General features: G+C 34.0%; 1 protein-coding gene across 2 annotated transcripts in view; it reads right to left on the reverse strand.

Moving 5' to 3' along the window:
* Positions 1-15,777, reverse strand: part of LOC138705910 (probable ATP-dependent RNA helicase ddx42) — a 33,859-nt gene extending 18,082 nt beyond the window's left edge. The window contains exons 1-6 of one of the 2 annotated variants that reach the window (XM_069834668.1): positions 15,650-15,777; positions 10,779-11,071; positions 5,643-6,061; positions 3,057-3,113; positions 1,724-1,874; positions 55-173 (exon numbers count right to left, since the gene is read on the reverse strand). In XM_069834668.1, the coding sequence (XP_069690769.1) occupies positions 170-173; positions 1,724-1,874; positions 3,057-3,113; positions 5,643-6,061; positions 10,779-11,071 (924 nt within the window). In that variant the 5' untranslated portion in view covers positions 15,650-15,777 and the 3' untranslated portion in view covers positions 55-169. Of the gene's footprint in view, positions 1-54; positions 174-1,723; positions 1,875-3,056; positions 3,114-5,642; positions 6,062-10,778; positions 11,072-15,649 lie in introns of those variants that run through there. The other variant, XM_069834667.1, reaches the window with a different exon arrangement.
* Between the last annotated feature and the right edge of the window lie 3,904 nt (positions 15,778-19,681).

The raw sequence follows: 19,681 nt of genomic DNA on the forward strand, positions 1-19,681 counted from the left end.
TGACGTATAAAACAATACAGGGTGAACAACATTGCAATATTTTTATTGAGTGTAGACGGCCTTAGACAAGCAACTTGAGATAGGAACTCATGACCTATGGATTCAAATTTCCATGTTATGGCATAAAATCTCCAAAGGATATGCATGCCACTGACTTCCACATTTAAAATTAGCTAAAACAAGAGCAGAAGTTTTTTTCTGTGATGTCCATCATAAATAAAACACAATATGCAATCATTAAAAGTGTTACATTTGAATTTGGTACACTTCTGTAATGTTTTTAACACAGCAGACATGGTATTAGAGTCGGGTGAAAAAGAAGTATGTATCTTGTTTGAGTCTCGTTACGACTTTTTCATTGTTTATATTATATTTATTTATTTTAGTAGGTTATTTTAGACGCTTTATCAACATCTCAGGTTATTTAGCGTCTGAATGATGTGAAGGTGATAATGCTGGTGAAATGAGTCCAGGATCCAACACCGGAAGTTACCCAGCATTTGCTCATATTGGATTGAGGGAAAACCCCGGAAAAAACCTCAACCAGGTAACTTGCCCCGACCGGGAATCGAAGCCGGGCCACATGGTTTCGCGGCCAGACGCGCTAACCATTACTCCACAGGTGTGGACTTTATATTATAAATAGTAATTATAATAATTAAATAAAATTCGTAATGCACAGCACATGCTTTTGCTTGAGAATGCTTCAAATAAACTACAGTACACAGTTACATTTTAAAAGCAAGAAACTTAAGATGGAATACACTGAAATTCTGTAAACAAAGAAACAATAAAAGGAAAATTAAGTTAAAGTGCACACTTATTACAGAAATCAATGGAACTGATGACACTACAGCGGCAATACAGGGACAACATTGACGCAAATAAGATTATCGTAAGATTACAGTTTATAAATGGAATGAATACTGTATATTACTTAGGGATTAAACAGGAATGCGAAATTGTGTTCTGGACGCATTAAATTCTTTCAGAATGATTCACAGAGCTGCACCTATTCAGCGTGCTCATCTGCTAACATTGCCAAATTGAGAACACATTGCTGTGGCTTGCAGGATTGAACTTCGAACTTACAAATAACTTACTGGGAAGGTTTGCTTTTTTTGTAACTCATTTCGCCTAGATCTTTAGTGTTACTGGAAGGTAAGGGAGGGGGGGGGGGGGAAGAAGCAGCACCATTATCGAGCTTCTGTCTCAGGAACAATCACCACTCAGTTATATTTAGACCTGCTAAACTGAGTCCATAAATTCATCAGAAACGACTTGGAGTAATCATGTTGCACAACTTGACATTTGTGCCTTAAAAGTACGAGCTGTCAGTTCTTTTATAATTTTGTCTATTATAGACATTATTACAGCTTGACAACATTGCTGCCTTACAGCACAAACTGTTAATCTTTTCCTAATTTCGTATGTTATTAACATTACAATAATTAGACAACATGTCTGCCTTATGGCGCAAACTATCAATAACTTATTAATGTCGTCTTCTATGAAGCTGACAACTACCATAAAAAACACGTTTCTAAATATTGTATCCATTGTGACCTGGAACCATATTTATTTCAACCACAAGGACATCTACTAAGTATCACATTCGAGAGTTCAAGAAAGCCAGTAATAAAAATATGGGGTGAAATTTTATTGAATTAAAATTTATTTGATAAAGTTTTGCAGTTCTAGAAATGAGTAAATATGTACTTACATATTGTATTTCAATCCCGTTCTTTCTACAGGAGATATGTGTATTGGATATAGAGATTTTCTTCTTGCCAGTTGCAATATATCATCTTCTTTGATTCCAACAGGAAGATTGGCAATAATTACATCTTCAGCAAGCACTTCTGGTTTTCTTTCTGGGGGAATGAAAAACACTATACTTAAAACACTGGATATAAATATACATGTGAACTAAATGCTACAAATATTTTTCTCTTCTGTTCTCGTGATAGAATGGGATATTTTTTTTGTTCTAACAATTCTACTATATGCACTGGTATAATCACATCATCATGATCCAAACAAGTATAAGGCCCAAGGCCCCGTTTTTTTTTTTTGGACAGCCTAAAGATCTCTTAATGCTTAACATCCATCTCTTTCTTCTGGAACTGTTAATGTCATTAACACACATAATAATGAAGAACCAGAGACAGTATATTTGTATGTAGTTAGTTTATGAAGTGGCGGAAATGGAGAATAATCACCCACTTTGAAACTCATGTGTTCAATATTTTTTACTTCTCTACATTAGGTGCTCTTCCAGTACATCATTGTAGCAACGAACATTTTAATGTAAACAACAACTTTTTTTTTGTTAACCAACATAATTCTGATATTCCATACTTGTTAATTTTACGAACTTTGTTTGGATATTCAAAAATTTAGAAAGTAAGCGCCAGATGAGATTAGTCTGCTTTTAAATGGGAATTCTCTATAGCAATATAAATTCTAAATGCAGATACAAGATGACTAATGGCAAACTCCATATCATTCATTATTATAACATTAAATTCGTTCATGGTTTCGCCAGCTGTCATTATTTTGAAGTCTCCTACATTGAATAAGATGCATGGATTATAATGTAGTATAGTTATTTCCTTCCTGCAGTCAGTTACTATGCAGCTGGAACAATGAGTTACTCTCCCAAGAATGATGGTTGACAAAGCCTGGTTATCAGCAGTGAAGAGTGTTTATTCTTTGGAAGTAATCTTGAAAGTCTTTAAAGTGCTCTTCTTTTCAAGTGTGTGTAGTGTGTATATGTAAGCCAAATTTAGAAGCTGCAATAATATCTAGGCTATAAGTGTCGATGTTTGCTCTATTAGCTAGGCTTAAGACAGTCAGCATTGTTAGAAGTGTTGATGAATGAACAAGATGCATAGGAAATGTTGGCTGCAGGACAGCAAGTAAAAACTTCACTGTATTTTTCATGACGTCGCATCATATAAACACTGTATAATATGTACAAATAAAATCAACTACTACAATATCAATCTGACTTTCTGTCACGCACAATTCTATACAGATAAATTGATACTTACCAAGAAACGGAGGTACGTCATTAAAATCAGCTAGTGGAGGACACACATCATTCCTCTCTGTAAAATAAAACATTTTTAATTAAACTAATGTTTTCTCAATCTGCATTACTATGTTTTTCTCGGTGGTCTAGTGGCAATAGATTTCACTGTCCTTTAGAATCAATTCACTGCTTTTGGCCAGATTTGAACTCGTGATCTTTGGATCCACTAGATCACAAAAGATGAATATTTCTTAACAGGCAGCAGTTTTCACTCATTTGCTTTTCATACAATAAATCTTATAGCCAAAAATTGCAAAACCGCAAATCCCTTTACTGTCTTCAAATTTGTCTATGGTGCATCATGAGAGGAGGATCTACAATACAATGACGAGCCAAAAAATGTAACACTATGTGAAATGTCAATGTAAGCAGTATATAACACCTCATTTAAACATTTTCCTACTGTTGTCACATATTTTTCTGTTTAGAGTAGTATTTTTGTCTCCCTCTTGAGAGTTTTCCTTATCAAAGGGTGGTTTACATCCCTCCTACGCAACAGAATGCATCTCAGACTATTCTGTGCAATAGATGTTATCCTTCCAGCAATCAAATTTATGCTTGCTAATGATTTAGAGTTTAACCCTTTCCATGTCATTCGTTATTGTTTGGTGGAACTGCAACTATTTACACGTTTTAATCAGTTTAAAACTGAATTTTGTCACAATCATGTTCAGCATAAGTTACAAGAACAATTTTCTTCGATGAAATGTGGATGAAATACGCACTTTGTTGGTTCGGTATCTTGTGTCAACTTCATTCACTGTCCAAAGATTACTGCAAAGATGCAGACAGCTTAAAAGTCTTATTCCTGAAATATGAATCAAAAAGGAAATATCTGTCACAGACAATCAGAATCTGTGACGGAAGTCTGTCTCATTCAGTCTTTTCTTACTTTCTTTTTTTGCACGAACAGACTCTCAAAAAAAATATCCGTCACAGACAATCAGAATCTCTGACGAAAGTCTGCCTCATCCAGTCGGTTTCTTATTTTTTTTGCACTAACACAGACTCTCCATCACCTTTTTGAGGTAATTTTGTGCTCCTATAGTAGTCCTATAGCAACCCTGTCATATTATTTCATTTACAGAGAAAATGTTAAGTTCTCTGCACCTTTGGAGCATTCTCTGGACAGTAAAAACACTGACATCAGCCACTCAAACAATATAACACATACTTCGTCCATAGTTCACCAAAAAATCATTCTTGCAGTTTTTTCTGGACATAAACATCTTTTGTGACAAAATGTAGTTTTAACTGCTTGAAAATCGAAACAATTGCAATTTCACCGAATAATAACATGGAATATGGTCGAAATTAAGAACGAAATCATTAGTAAGCATGAACTTTATTGCTCGAAGGACAACATTTATCGCACAAACAGTCTGAGATGCATGCCAAGAGGTAGAATGATAATTACATCATCCTTTGATGAGGGAAATCTCTCAAGAGGGAGAAGGAGATGCTGTTCAACAGGAAAATTTGTGGGGAAATGTTTTAAAGAAGTATTATGTTGGTTAATTTCATATTTCACACAATATTGCATTCTTTCTGTCAGTCATTGTATGTTACATCAGGATCATTATTATTATTATTATTATTATTATTATTATTATTAGTGTGGTATTCAGAAAAACTTATCTCAAACAAATAGTTTCTTCTTGTATTAATTGAAATTGAAATTTGAATCCGTATCTGTATTTACATTGCATGGTATTCTTACATTGCTTCACAGCTAGAATATGAAACAAGTTAAATGAAAAAAAAAAAAAAAAAAAAAAACCTTAATAGTACTATAAAGTCTTAATTATAGTCACAGCCTAGTTGAAATATATACAGAAAAGTTTTACAATATAGTCTACTGGTACAACACAAAGTTTTAGTATCAGTACTTAATACAACACAGAAATATTCATGAAGTGTTGTTGAATGTTATGAATTTACCTACAGAATAGAAGGCGTGAGAAATTAGGTACTTCTTTAATTTGGCCCTAAATAATCTTATGTTTTGAGTTTCATTTTTTATATCCATAGGGAGGCTATTAAAAATTTTTACTGTCATAAATGCACTTGTTTTTGATAGCACGATAGACTTGTTGATGGAGTATGAAAGTTTTTGACGCATATTTATGCTATGAACTGTTGAATTAGTTACAAAGTTTTCACGAGTACATACGAGGAAGATTATTAATGAAAAAATATGATAAGCCATGGGCATTATTTGTAGTTTTTTACAAATAGTCCTACACAATTCCCTAGATTTGGCACCTACTATTATTCTAATTACACTTTTTTGTAGTAGGAATATACTGTTACTATCTGGAGTTAATCCTCTTACCAGATAAGCTAAGCATACACCACAAGTATACAGTCGTCATATAATTTCTTAGTTTACGTTCAAAAGCATACCTATTACACTTGTAATAATAAACTGTTGAAACTCTGAAGGTAGAATAGATGTACAGTTTTTAAGGTTAACAGCAGACTGTTGAATATTATGGGCAGTCAAGAAAACAATGAATTCAAAGAAAATGGTTAGATTACTTACCATCACTATTTGTAGAACCATTATGTACACTGGCAGTAGTTGACCGCCGTCCATTCACCTGGCCAGTAGCTACTTGCTCTGTGTTTCCAATGTGAAGAGAATCTTGCAAGAGTCCATTCAATTTTTGTACATCATCACCACCTGTTTTATATTCAGAGTTAAAAAATGTCTTCTTTTTTCCCTTGTTTCCATATTGATGACTGTTCTGTGAAGAGTTATCATGGTTCTTCCAAGAGTTTTGCTTATCTGAGTGCTGACTTTCAGTATCTGATCTGAAGCTCTTATTCTGTCCGTTATTCTGTCTGAAATTCTTCTCAAAACCTTTCTTAAAACCAGTTTGGTTGCCATAATGGTTTTCACCATTCTTTCTATAAGCTCCTTTGTTATTAGTAGCTCCTTCCTTACTTTTATTTGTATCACTGTAAATAAAAAGTGTATTAATTAGCACTATCGATGGTCAGAAGTACAAAGTGAAATATTCATATTAAATTGTGGTATTGTTGTTGTTTCTAATGCGTAGCTAGCTGGCAAGGAAGCCATTTGCCTTCTTGCAGTTCAATACTTTTTCGAAGTTATGCTATTGTAAGGGTTGCTAAAATGGCAGAGTTTCTTTTCAGACATTCAATGAACCAGATGACTGCATCAGGGACGTTTAGCTTTTGCTATTTTGTTGGACAGTGAGAAATGAGGAAATGATTGACTCACAACTACTACATTGCAATCTTGTGTTGTCTATTGGAATCTGCTATGAGCGACAAAAATGGAAGCACTCTTAAATGAATGTAATATTAATATGTCTCATAAATCTTTTTTGTTAACTGTAATTGCCACTGGATGAAAACTATTAGTAGTTAATAAATATTTGTTGAAAGTTTTTTGCATTATGCGCTGTCTTCAGAATTATTTTAGGGTGTACTATATGATTTTATTCCAATCATTTATGTTACTAAGACTAGGTTATGTTAGAAATTTAATTTTTCAGTCGTTGACTTTACTACATTATATATTTTGTTAGGTGTTAACCTTTACGTAATAAATTGTGTGATGTATGAACGTTTTCGTTGACCATGTCAACATCATCAGATACACTCTGTCATTTTACAATATCAATACTCTCAATGTTATCTACACAATTCACATACAATACATGTTTACTGTCATATGAAGGTAAAACCTATTAAAAATTATATGAATTAGTTTTATAATGTTGAATTGTGGATACCCCAACTGTCAACAATTAAAATATACTTATATTATCATGGGTATATTCTTTGCAAATCATCACATGTGAACGATAATATGAACGATGTAATGATATGAGGCTAAAAGTAAGATAAAATATAAAAATGATGAGCTAACTCTATTTAATGCTTTACTATGCATGTGAGGATTTGCAAATTACAATATTTTGTTACAAGGTATTCACTTTTCCATATCATAGTATAAAATTCTGGCCTGTTATAACTGCCTATATTTTGTAGATCTTGATGTTATTGTTTATGCCAATATGTTGGGTTTAAACTGTTTATAATTAATCGGATGATGGGCGTATGTTCTGTTGTTGTTCATGTTACACTGAAAAATAATCAAAGTCGTAGGTAGTTAATCTAATTTTGAAACTGATGGATTTGATTTTAATAATTGTAATGTATTAAATGAAACTTACGGATAATTATTCAATGTAGTAGTGATGTTGTAGAAGTTTATTTAACATGGTGTGATTCGAAAGTCTGAAATCGCTGAAAGAAATTAAGTGTTGAAAATTAATATTAGCTTAGTTAAAACAAATGGTGCAATTTGTTATATAAATATTATAAAAAAGATAAATCATTGATTAATGAAAATTTACCCAATTTACAAAACACACTATACAGCATGTGATGCGGTGTATTCATGTGCGCACTATTTGCTTCTTACGTAAACTATGTCAAACACAGGTACACAGTCTCCACTTAGCCAGTACACGACCAACATCCACAGAAAACACTTCCACAACTAGTGAGTATTGTTCAATGTATGTAGTTAATATAATTAAATATTTCCGACTTGCTCTAGCAAAGTTAGAATTTATTACCGACATTTACATTTTATTTAGTGTACTTCCTAGCCATCCCATTTTTTCAACATTAATTGAAACCGGACTTTCAATCAAATTTATATAACAAATTGCACCATTTGTTTTAACTAAGCTAATATTAATTTTCAACACTTAATTTCTTTCAGCGATTTCAGACTTTCGAATCACACCATGTTAAATAAACTTCTACAACATTACTACTACATTGAATAATTATCCGTAAGTTTCATTTAATACATTACAATTATTAAAATCAAATCCATCAGTTTCAAAATTAGATTAACTACCTACGACTTTGATTATTTTTCAGTGTAACATGAACAACAACAGAACATACGCCCATCATCTGATTAATTATAAACAGTTTAAACCCAACATATTGGCATAAACAATAACACCAAGATCTACAAAATATAGGCAGTTATAACAGGCCAGAATTTTATACTATGATATGGAAAAGTGAATACCTTGTAACAAAATATTGTAATTTGCAAATCCTCACATGCATAGTAAAGCATTAAATAGAGTTAGCTCATCATTTTTATATTTTATCTTACTTTTAGCCTCATATCATTACATCGTTCATATTATCGTTCACATGTGATGATTTGCAAAGAATATACCCATGATAATATAAGTATATTTTAATTGTTGACAGTTGGGGTATCCACAATTCAACACTATAAAACTAATTCATATAATTTTTAATAGGTTTTACCTTCATATGACAGTAAACATGTATTGTATGTGAATTGTGTAGATAACATTGAGAGTATTGATATTGTAAAATGACAGAGTGTATCTGATGATGTTGACATGGTCAACGAAAACGTTCATACATCACACAATTTATTACGTAAAGATTAACACCTAACAAAATATATAATGTAGTAAAGTCAACGACTGAAAAATTAAATTTCTAACATATTCACAGACTTTTCTGAAAATTACGCAAAAAAAAAAAAAAAAAAAAAAAAAAAAGACTAGGTTAGTTGGGCTAGGTATGTGTACAATATTGTACTAAGTTTTACTGCAGTAAGACAAGATTAGTGGTTATGTTTTGTGTAAAGGTTTAAAAAACTTGGCACTTATGAGTAAAGAATACCCAAATTTTGTCGCCACTTCTGGAAAATGAAAGTTGGCAACTCTGACCTTGTGATTATATGAATTCTAAAAAATACGCTTACAGAATAGCTCCAGTAATCAGATGTTGTGCATAAACCATGTGGCTTCATTGTTGCATATAACATCTTGTACCCGAGGGAAAAAAAAAAAAAAAAAAAAAAAAAAAAAAAAAAAAAAAAAAAAATGGCACAGATATTCTATGTGCTGCTGAGTTACAAGCGCATTTTTTTTGCACTGGTTTAGGTGTTTATCCTATTATAATTGCTGGGTGATCATCTAATTCTAATTATGTACCATTAGGTGGGTTGCTCCAATAACATATATTAGTTCTTCACAATTTATCAAATGCTCCACATCATTTCCTCTTCTTTATTACATAGAAGATAATATGAATTAAAGATGCTACTTTTTTAATATGTTTACTCAAGCAGTCACGACCAGTGATAAGCTTATGGTAATAGCATATTTTTCGAGTAGTTCCGGAATTACGTTAGGTTCCTTAATTAATTTGATCCATCTAAAATTTTAAAAGTTGTGGCTAGTTTCCCTTCTTATTATTCACTGGATGAATTCATACAATCAATTCTGTTCTTTTTGTATGATTTTACAAGCATTGGATAGAAAGTTATGGCAACAGTGCTATAATTTTTAAATGGCTTTATTATCAGAGGAAACTATTTACATTCCTTCAATCTAATCGCCATTCATGTTTATTACCTTCTGCCACATTTGTGGAAGGTATCATATACCATCAGCGTGTTCATTTCTGTTGATGTTCCGAAGTGACTGCCCTATGGCATGAATTTTCACCATCACCTTTACTTTTTAACTTTGCTCTCTAGAATATGCCATTAGGAAATTCCAGGAAAACAGGGAGAGTTTGAAATTGAACGGGTTCATCAGCTGCTTATCTATGCAGATGACATGAATTGCTTATGTTAGAAGTAAATCCAAAAACAATTAGGGAAAACATGGAAATTTTACTTGAAGCAAGTAAGGAGATAGGTTTGGAAGTAAACCACGAAAAAACAAAGTATTTGATTATGTCTCATAACCAGAACATAGTACAAAATGGAAATATAAAAATTGGAAATTTATCCTTTGTAAAGGTGGAAAAATTCAAGTAGCTTGGAGCAACAATAACAAATATAAATGAACTCGAGAGGAAATTAAACACAGAATAAATGTGGGAAATGACTGTTATTATTCAGTTGAGAAACTTGAATCATCCAGTCTGCTCTCGAAAAAGCTGGATGTTAGAATTTATAAAACAGTTATATTACCGGTCATTCTGTATGGTTGTGAAACTTGGACTCTCACTTTGAGAGAGGAACAGAGATTAAGAGTGTTCGAAAATAAGTTGCTTAGGAAAATATTAATGGGGCTAAGAGGGAGGAAGTAACAGGAGGATGGAGAAAGTTACACAACGCAGAACAGCACTCATTGTTTTCTTCACCTAACATATTGAGGAACATTAAATCCAGACGTCTGAGATGGGCAGGGTATGTAGTACATATGGGCGAATCTAGAAATGCATATAGTGTATTAGCTGGAAGACCTGAGGGGAAAAGACCTTTGAGGAGGCCAAGGCATAGATGGGAGGTTAATATTAATATAGATTTGATGGAGGTGGGATATGATAGTAGGGACTGGATCAATCTTGCTCAGGATGGTGGGTTTATGTGCGGGCAGCAATGAACCTCTGAGTTCCTTAAAAGCCAAGTAAGTAATATATTTCGTGGTAAAATATGATTTGCGTTTCTTTAAGGTCCGAGCCCAGTCCGAACGCGAAAAGCATAAGTGAATTTCAATCCGAGCTCAGTACATGGGCCTGGCCGGGCCAGGCCTATCAGACTCAAATATGTAATTTCAGCAAGAAAATTTAAAATGTTAACAACTTATGGATATAAATGAATTAAACAAATGTTAGTTACCTCTTGATTTTCTGGTCTGTTCCATTTTGCTGATCTGTTTTGTTGAAAGCCATTCTTACATTTAATTCCTTTGTTTCCAAAAATCCTTCCAAGCAGCTTTTGGTCTCTTCCAAAGTCCTATACCTAACGAAAACCAATCCCCCTGGTGCCTCTTGTTTTAAAAATCGGATATTTACTACATTGCCATATCTAGAAAACATTTCTCGAACCTTTTCTTCACTCAAATCTTTAAAATTTTTGAAGCATACAGCATATAAGCCATCCTTTCCTGCTGTGATCTCTCCGTTCTCCATCTGTACAGACAAATTTGCACAACACAGATAAATAATAGTAGTAATAATAATAATAATAATAATAATAATAATAACAAAATAAAACATCCACATACTGTGTTGTCTCCATAACTATTTGTTCACTATGCTCTAAGATCATTAAACACGTAACTAAAAATGCATAGTTTATGTAGAATGTTCCAGAAGAACTATTCCTAATTTCCAGAGTGACAGAGGGCACGTAATAAAATGAAATGAGGATTTCAAAGAATCTCAACATGTAAACTAACTGGCCACTGCCTCTTAAGATGTTGAGTTAGCCTTGAAAATGTCGAATGACAGGGAATATGACGCTGAATATGTTGCCCCACATTAATTCGCCATGCTCAGTAGCATAATTCGCCAAGCTCAGTAGCATTGCTGTGAACTGCTCCATATGCCATTTACATGTCTGCTAATTCACATTTGTAAAAACGATGCATTTTAATGATGGGAAAGTTATCAACAGAAGTTATTTTGTGACATACACTGAAAACAAATCAACTTCAATTGTTTCTATAGGAATGGGAATAGTTGACACATAATTAAAGACAGCCATGAATGATAATAAGATCAATGAAGAGTTTAAACTTTTACAATATTACCTCGATATGGAAGCATTTCCGGACACTATACTTTATTAAGAAAAACATATTTAATTACATACCTTCTATCATATTTCAAAATTAGGAATAGTTATTCTGAATCACCCTGTATAGCCTATGTAACAAATTACGGTAATATAAAATATTGCAAGTTGTGAAACACAAGTGCCCACTTTTTCGATTCTCTCTTGAATTTATATTGATGATGCTACATACAGTAGAAATGGCAAAACATTTTAACTCAATATTATTTAAACGATGTCAATTTTGCACACAATCTTATTTGCAGGCGATCAAGCTATTTTAGTAAATTGCAATACTATATCTAGATAGCTGCTCATCAACATTATTGAAATGTTACAAACGATATAATTTTCAAATATCACGCAATAAATAAAAACATGTCATTCCGAATGAAGACTCATGTCAGATGCAAAATTGTAATAAATAAACTAACTCAACAAGTTTTTAATACCTCGGTTTTTAACGTTTCGTACCGGTACTGCAGAAAACAATACTTAGGCCTAGTTATAAAAATTCATTCCAGAATGGGAAACAAAAAACTTTGAAAAAACATACAAGTGAATTTATATAAGGTATAGTACGTTGATACAATTGTTAGTCATGAAAATTAGACTTTAAACCAATCAAACTGAAGAAGAGAAACAGAAGAGTCGAGATTTCTCATTAGCTTGCAGGGTACATTATTGCAGATAAAAAAAAATATACCGGTAGTCCTAAATCAGCGGTTGGCAAATGTAATACATTTAGAAAGTGTAGCACCAACCTTCTAGTTCACCTGGTTCCTGCAGATTTGTTGACATGCTTCAATGTAATTAGTTACTCGCGGAGTTACCAGCGGCGAACTTAATAAGGAAGAATATCTCTTTCAAAGGACATAAGTGAATCAAAGAAGGCAAGGAAATATTATTTACATGAGGAATGGGAAGAATAATACTTTATTTTTTGTGAGGAAGAGGAGAACATTAGACGTTTGGTGTGCTAAAAAGTGTTACTAGCTTGCTAAAATATGAAATGTGTGCACAATATTTTAAGGTTAAATTAATTCATTATATTATCTTGTTTTGAAACATGCAGCTCTTTTCTTTTTTATTTATAAATGAACATATAAGCCTAGATTTACACATATATTCATATTAATTTCTACATAAAATTCATCACGACAATTTATTAAGTTACTAGGTAGGGGAGTAGTGGTTACAGTGAGACACAAAATATTAAGACATATGTATGCAAGTGATAATTCAAGTATTTTTAAAATCAAGTGCAATAGAAATAGACATTAAAACATTTAGTATAATAATACATAAACAAAAATGTTAATAGATAAAGGACATAATATACAATATGTGTTTGTCAAAAAAATGCAAATGTCTCACTGTTCCCATTCAGGAGGGGACAGTGAGACACCACAGTGTCTATTAACGGACATTGAAATGATTTACATTTATTTCAAAAGAAAGGAAAGCTTGCTGTCTCTTTATCTTGCCATGTTCTGTAGGCTTATTTTGAATCATTTTGATGTCTGACTTCGAAACCATTGAAACATTTGGAAAAGTGAATTTTTCATGACATTTAAAACTTTTGCGAAAAAATGAAATGAATTTTTGGTGGCAACAAAGCTTATAATTATAAGAATTTAATGTAATTCTTTATTATTTTTTAACATTTTCTTAAGTTTTGTGAATCATTTTTTATTTATGAAACCATTAAAACGTAATGTATCCATTATTTTAAGCTACAGTCCCTAAATTGGTTACTAGTATGTTCATTTTTAATGTTAGTTACTGGTAAATGTAATATACAGTTTGTTTTTGCAAATCATTGCTACATGGGAACAGTGAGACGTCTCAGTGTACCCTTCAATGGCATGTCTCACTGTTCCCTTTACACATAGTTCATTTAAAAATTACGCCATCACTTCAAAATTAAAACAAGAAAGACGAAACTTTTCCAAACATAATCTCAAATACCATATTATTAGGTAACAAGAGATTCATATTTATATCTCATTTCTATATCCAATATAACCTTCATTAAACACAAGCCAAAATTTTACTTCTAGAGTGAAAAATTACGAATTATTTTTTCATCATTGGCCTTTATAACTAGAATCAAATCGAGTATGAAAATACTGTTACTTTTCTCATGCAACATACAACTCCACTGTCACCAACATCTCAATATCAAAATTTACTATCTAATAAAAAATGTCTCACTGTTCTCCCTGTCTTACTGTACCCACTTTTCCCCTACCTTATCCTTTGGCAAGTGCTGATCGTGTTAAACAACTGGTAAAACTAAAAAGCAAGTTATATGGCAAAACTAAATCAAATACAACCAACAATAAACCAAGTACAAAAAACAGGCCGGAATACACGAGGAAAAACATTCTCTCTAGACGAACTACGAAGCTGGGTGGGAAAATGCTAAAACAAAAAAACCGTATACGGAAGGATTTATTAAAAAATTGAAGTAGCACAACGTGTATGTTCTCAAGAAAAGATTATTTTTGAAAGAGTTCATCATCATGATAAAAATTTGTTAAGTTTTCTGGTGAGTTCTTTAAAAATACTTTTTTGGGTGCATAAATTTGAGTCTTTAATTACTATTGCCTGTCATAATTAATTAAACTAGATCTGTTTTCATTACGGATAGCAATCAGTTTGTACTGTTGTATACGTTCCAACACTTAGAAGTGTCAAGTAGGATTTGAGACACTAGCACACTAGGTGAATGAGAGCTAAATGGGTTTGCTGGGATCACAGCAGAACGGCAAAAGGTATAAAAATGCCTACTATTGTTCTAAAATATAGCTCAGAGTTATAAATGTACTACAATGAATTAAAACACAAGTTACGACTTCCTCTTGCAAGCAAATGCATAGGCTTTTTGTTGTGCTAGTGATCCAAACAGAAGCAAATTTCTGCATAACATTCCCAAGAAGCCACCGTAGCTCACAAGGTAACGCGTTTGTCTGCTGATCCGGAGCTGCGCTTGGGCGTGGGTTCGATTCCCGCTTGGACTAATTAGCTGGTTGGTTTCCCGCTCCCTCTCCGAGATTTTCCCGGGAAAGCTTTTGTATACGGATTCCTCACTGTCAATAATTAAACTAAAAGTGGAGATTTGTCAATGTTTGTCGAATGCGCAACATAACGCTTATGAAAATGCAAGTAACAACAATTCATTTCGTTCTGAATGCTCGCTCGCTCGCGCGCGCGCGCGCGCGCACACACACACACACAAAAGGGTACATAATACTGAGAATAACAAGAAGTATTGGCACCCCCACCATTGATTTTCCTCACACTCACTAAAATCGTCTAATAATCTGATTTCACACATAGGCTTACATCTTATGGTGGTATAATACAGTAGTTTAGATTCTTGTTAGAAATATTTTTCTCCCTTATCGGTATTGTACGATGCAATGTTAGAAGCACCAGGGAGTCGTTCACCCTCAAATTAGGCTAATATACAATTTACAAAATAAATGTTGAGAGAGTCACGTGCAACCTAGCGACGCTTCGAGTCTAATCCTAGATCTAGGGTCTAATTACCTATGTATATCCAGAAGCAAACCTAGCCTAGCCGAGCTACACGTTCAACATTACTTAAATAAAGACATAGGAATAAGCTACACATTTAATCTGAGAAAATAAAGTAAGAACAAACTCGTTTCAGCATTGACAACGTAGTTTTGCCATGGGATTCCAATACTAAAGTTGACTCCAAGGACGTTTAAGTAATGAATTTTATACTTTATGAACACAAAGTGTTCTCACAGTAGTAAATTACTTTAAGATACGCATTGCAAGTCCACGGTGCACATTCAAGTCTAACCTCAAAACTACAATACAAGTACGAAAAATAATGTGTTTATTACTAATCTTTAGTGCATTCCAGTTCATCATGAAACATTTCGAAAACTTACCTTAGCGACCTTCAAAATGGACTAAAAAGCAACGGCTACATAAAATTCTACCAAATAATAGGCTTAACGGAAACGCTTAGCGGGAACACCAAAGAGAGAAGCAGTGGAAACACTGGAAACAAAGAAACAAACACAGATGTGAGTAGTACCGAAAATGTTCGCACGAAGCTCTGCTCTCGCCATCGACTTCCTATCGACTCAGCCATTGTAACCGACGTAGTTCACGAAAGTTGAAACAATCCGAGACAGGTGTCTCCAAAACTGAGAGCAGTCGCAGCCTCGAGCATGATGGAGAGGATGCTGAAGCGAGTAGGGCTGCAAAGCAGCAAGAAAGTGCTTGACACCGAAAAACAACAATCCTCCGAGAGTGAGGCAGCGACATGCAGCAACAGTGAGGTTAAAGATGTTGCGGCGGATGACAGGAAGAGTCCGGAAAGTGGTGAATTGCAGTGGTGCGATTTATTGAGTTTCAGGAACGTGTGCGCGGTGGGGACAGCTGACAGCGGTAGCGGCTGTTCGGCGGGTAGTATCGGGAATCAGCTGGGAAATGATGATTCTGTGGTACGTCGTTCTAGACGTTCGCGAGTGTTCAATTTCCATTATTTAGATTTACATATAATGGAATTTAAACCGCGAGCAATTACGCGACGTTTATGTGGTGGGAAGAAACCAGATAACGAATTGTATCGGAGTAACAGCTTCAAATTCGAACGATTTGAAAGAATTGATGATGCTGGATCTCTTCAGAAACAGGTACTTATCTTAATTTAATATTGAATGTACGGTGTATAAGATCATTCGGTAATTTTAAAGATACGATGAAAAGTTATGATGTCATGGAAAAGAGAACGGCCAATGTCTGATTTAAGTTTGTTTATGAGTTAGATGGGTTAAATGAGAGGATAGCTAAGTGACATTAAGCCGGGATATGTGACAAGGTTAGTGGGTTAGTTATGAGAATTATTTAAGTGATATGAGGCTGAGGAATTGTATGATATCATACTTTTCTATCGTATCTTTGAAATTACCGATCATCCTAACATTTAATTGCATTATCCAATAATCAAGATAACTGTTAAAGTAAAGCACCAAAATTGTTCACAGACTAATAATATGCATAATTTCAACCGTATTTATATAGCCGAATTATAACCGTTATAAATAACTTATGAAAGAACATGAGAAAGTATGTGGTTAATTAATATGTCGTATGATTACACCTTTTTATAAATCGACATTCGCAAGGAACTGGCAGGAGACTTACGATGCGGTATGACACACTAGCTAACTCGTTGTAGTAGTATGTAAGTTTAATAAGGGTGAAGGTCGAGCGTCCCTCCTCCAAGGTTGGCACAGCATCAGGTTTCATATAATTGGGCTAACAAGCAATTGTTTGTTCACTTCCGGCAAGGGAATATGTCTACTGTACGTTTATATGTTGAGTTTAATGTGCCGTTGTAATTTGCACTTTTTATTTATATAAAGTATTATATAGAAATAAATAATCGTCTGCATTTTAGTCCCTAACATGGCTGGAAGTTGATCTGTCAGTTTATAAGTTACTGTATCGGATAATCTGACGAGGAAACTGCTTCTTTCGTAGGACAACTCATCTGCACTTGTAATGTTGCTTAATATGTTGATACTATACCACAGAACAACAAAAATACATACATTGCTGTAGTACCGTGTGTGTCAGAACTTACTTGTCAAAATAAATAGTACTGTAAGTAAGATTAACCAACTATTTTAATCATTATTGTGAACAGTGAAAAAGTTGATGATTTCCCAGAAGTCATTTAGATGACTCCGGGTTCCAAGTGACGAAATTTCGAGTGTTGTATTTTATAAAATTTACCTATCACTGCACAACATTAACATCTCTTTTTCACCTCACCTGTATTTCATTAAAGGTTTTCTGGAATATGATAAAAATGTTACAGCAGGAATTTTTTTTTCTTGTTTATTCCCGCGAATTTTACAGTAAAAGTACACAAATACTTCGTTGGCCAAGGCCGGTGTCAGCGCTACATACAGCGAACACTTGGCCGGTTCTTAAGAAGCCACTTAGCAGTGGAACCACACGTACTTCACAATAATTTTTTTTGTGCTCTAGCTTTATAAACAGTCTTTATTGTTAGTGAAAATCGTGCATAATACCCTACCCCATTTTTTCCTGGCCTAGTTGTCTCATAAGTGGTGCCTTCTTGGTATCACTTGTGAGTTTTAGACCTGTCTTAGGACAGTTGCCTAAACAACAAACAATATGTCATATTATTGTACCAGTGCTGTAAATTATTACGATGCAACAAAACGTCATGACTTCTATTATGACGGCATAACTTGTGCTATGAAGTTAATATGAAAAGATTTGCCATGTTATACTGTTTAGTATATAATTGTTGCCATAGCAATCCCTTTCCCTTTCTTCATAGACCATGATATCAAACTACCCATCATTACAAATGTGATGTTATTTCTTTTATTGTTTAATAATATTGTTGCTCGTAAAGTGCGACATTCAAAATACGTGTTTACTTAACTTTCATTGAAGTGACAGTCCTATAAAGGGGTCATTTGTGAAGCTATTGTATAGTTAGTGGTGTATTTTTAACCAAGTGCCCTGGCCCTGGGATTTTGTTAGTAACGACAGTAGTCGTCTTCGTCGTCGCTGTCATCATCATCATCGTCGTCGTCTTTATCTTTTTCTTCTTCTTTTCTGCAGGAATGTTTATGAAATGTCAGACGAAAATATTATATCAAAGGGATAATGGACGTAACATTCACTTGTCATTTTTACGTGAAGCACTTGTCACTACTACAAGTATATTCTGCCCCAAACTTTCCTCCCGTTCACCATCCTTTCCAGTGTAGCCTTCAGTAGGTAGTTTATTCTTAGTCAGTGACCCAGCCATATTTGAGAATATAGCCTATTATTCCAGTTTAAAACCAATATAACAGGATAGGCGGCATAGCCTATTCAAATGTAAGAATTCTATCACTTTTATTTTGTTATGCGATTATGATGGGAGCTGTTCAGTATTCTTCCTTTAAAGGAGGGCATTTTTCACATATGGTGCAGAAATGGTCCTTTTCGATCTGATTTACAAATTATCGAAACTTTGCTTTTTTGACATAAAACTAGATAAAGTTTGATAGTTATAAATCCGGTGACATTGGCTAATGACTACTAAATCTTTTTTGAGACTACTCGGTTTCTAGAAAAAAAAAACAATAATTAGAAGAAATAGAAATAAAAGTCCCGTTTCACTTATGCTTTCATTTACAGGTTGATGAGTTTTTCCGTTCGCATTTATTTTATAACGATGACTATGCAGATTTTCCGTATCCGCAATTGAATTGGCAAAGGTTGTATGTAGTTCTGGTGGAAATATTTGCACCCTAATTTGTTACAACATAAGATAAGGGTAGGTCTACACAACCTGTAATGTGTATATAAAGGATTCCCTATGGTGGCTAAGTGATCAGACCTTTCTCTTGTCACACAGGCGGTCCGAGTTCGAGGTCTCCGATCTGGCAGTTAGGCTTTTTTCGGGTTTCTTCCGTTTCTCTACAATAGGCATCAACATCTTTCTGTCAACATACTCCGTTGTCACCCCATACGTAACATTCTCTGAACGCCGCCATCTGGTGACGGACGGAGGAGGCCGGTCTAGGAACGAGTCGGGTTGCCTGCTTGAAACCTGGGTAATACGTATATCCTTTCTAAAATTTGATGTTCCCCCCCTAGCATGTCTTTGCGTACTCTTGGTTGAATACCACTGTTCTAGATCTCAATGCTGGGTCTTAGTGTCCCCCTCCCGAAATTCAATTCAATGTAAATAAACTATGTAGTATATCTCGTATTTTCTTGCCGATAAGCTACCATCTGAGCCACAACGAAACACGACATTGACAATAGAATCGCCCCATGCAGAAAGGGCTTCAGTCCATTAGACCTGGTTTTGAGAAAACTAAGGAAAACAGTCTGTACTTTGTATTCCTTTCTGCATAGAACTCCGAGCCTGACGC

This window comes from Periplaneta americana, chromosome 9 (assembly GCF_040183065.1).
Source record: "Periplaneta americana isolate PAMFEO1 chromosome 9, P.americana_PAMFEO1_priV1, whole genome shotgun sequence".
In the NCBI taxonomy this organism is placed as follows: Eukaryota; Metazoa; Arthropoda; class Insecta; order Blattodea; family Blattidae; genus Periplaneta; species Periplaneta americana.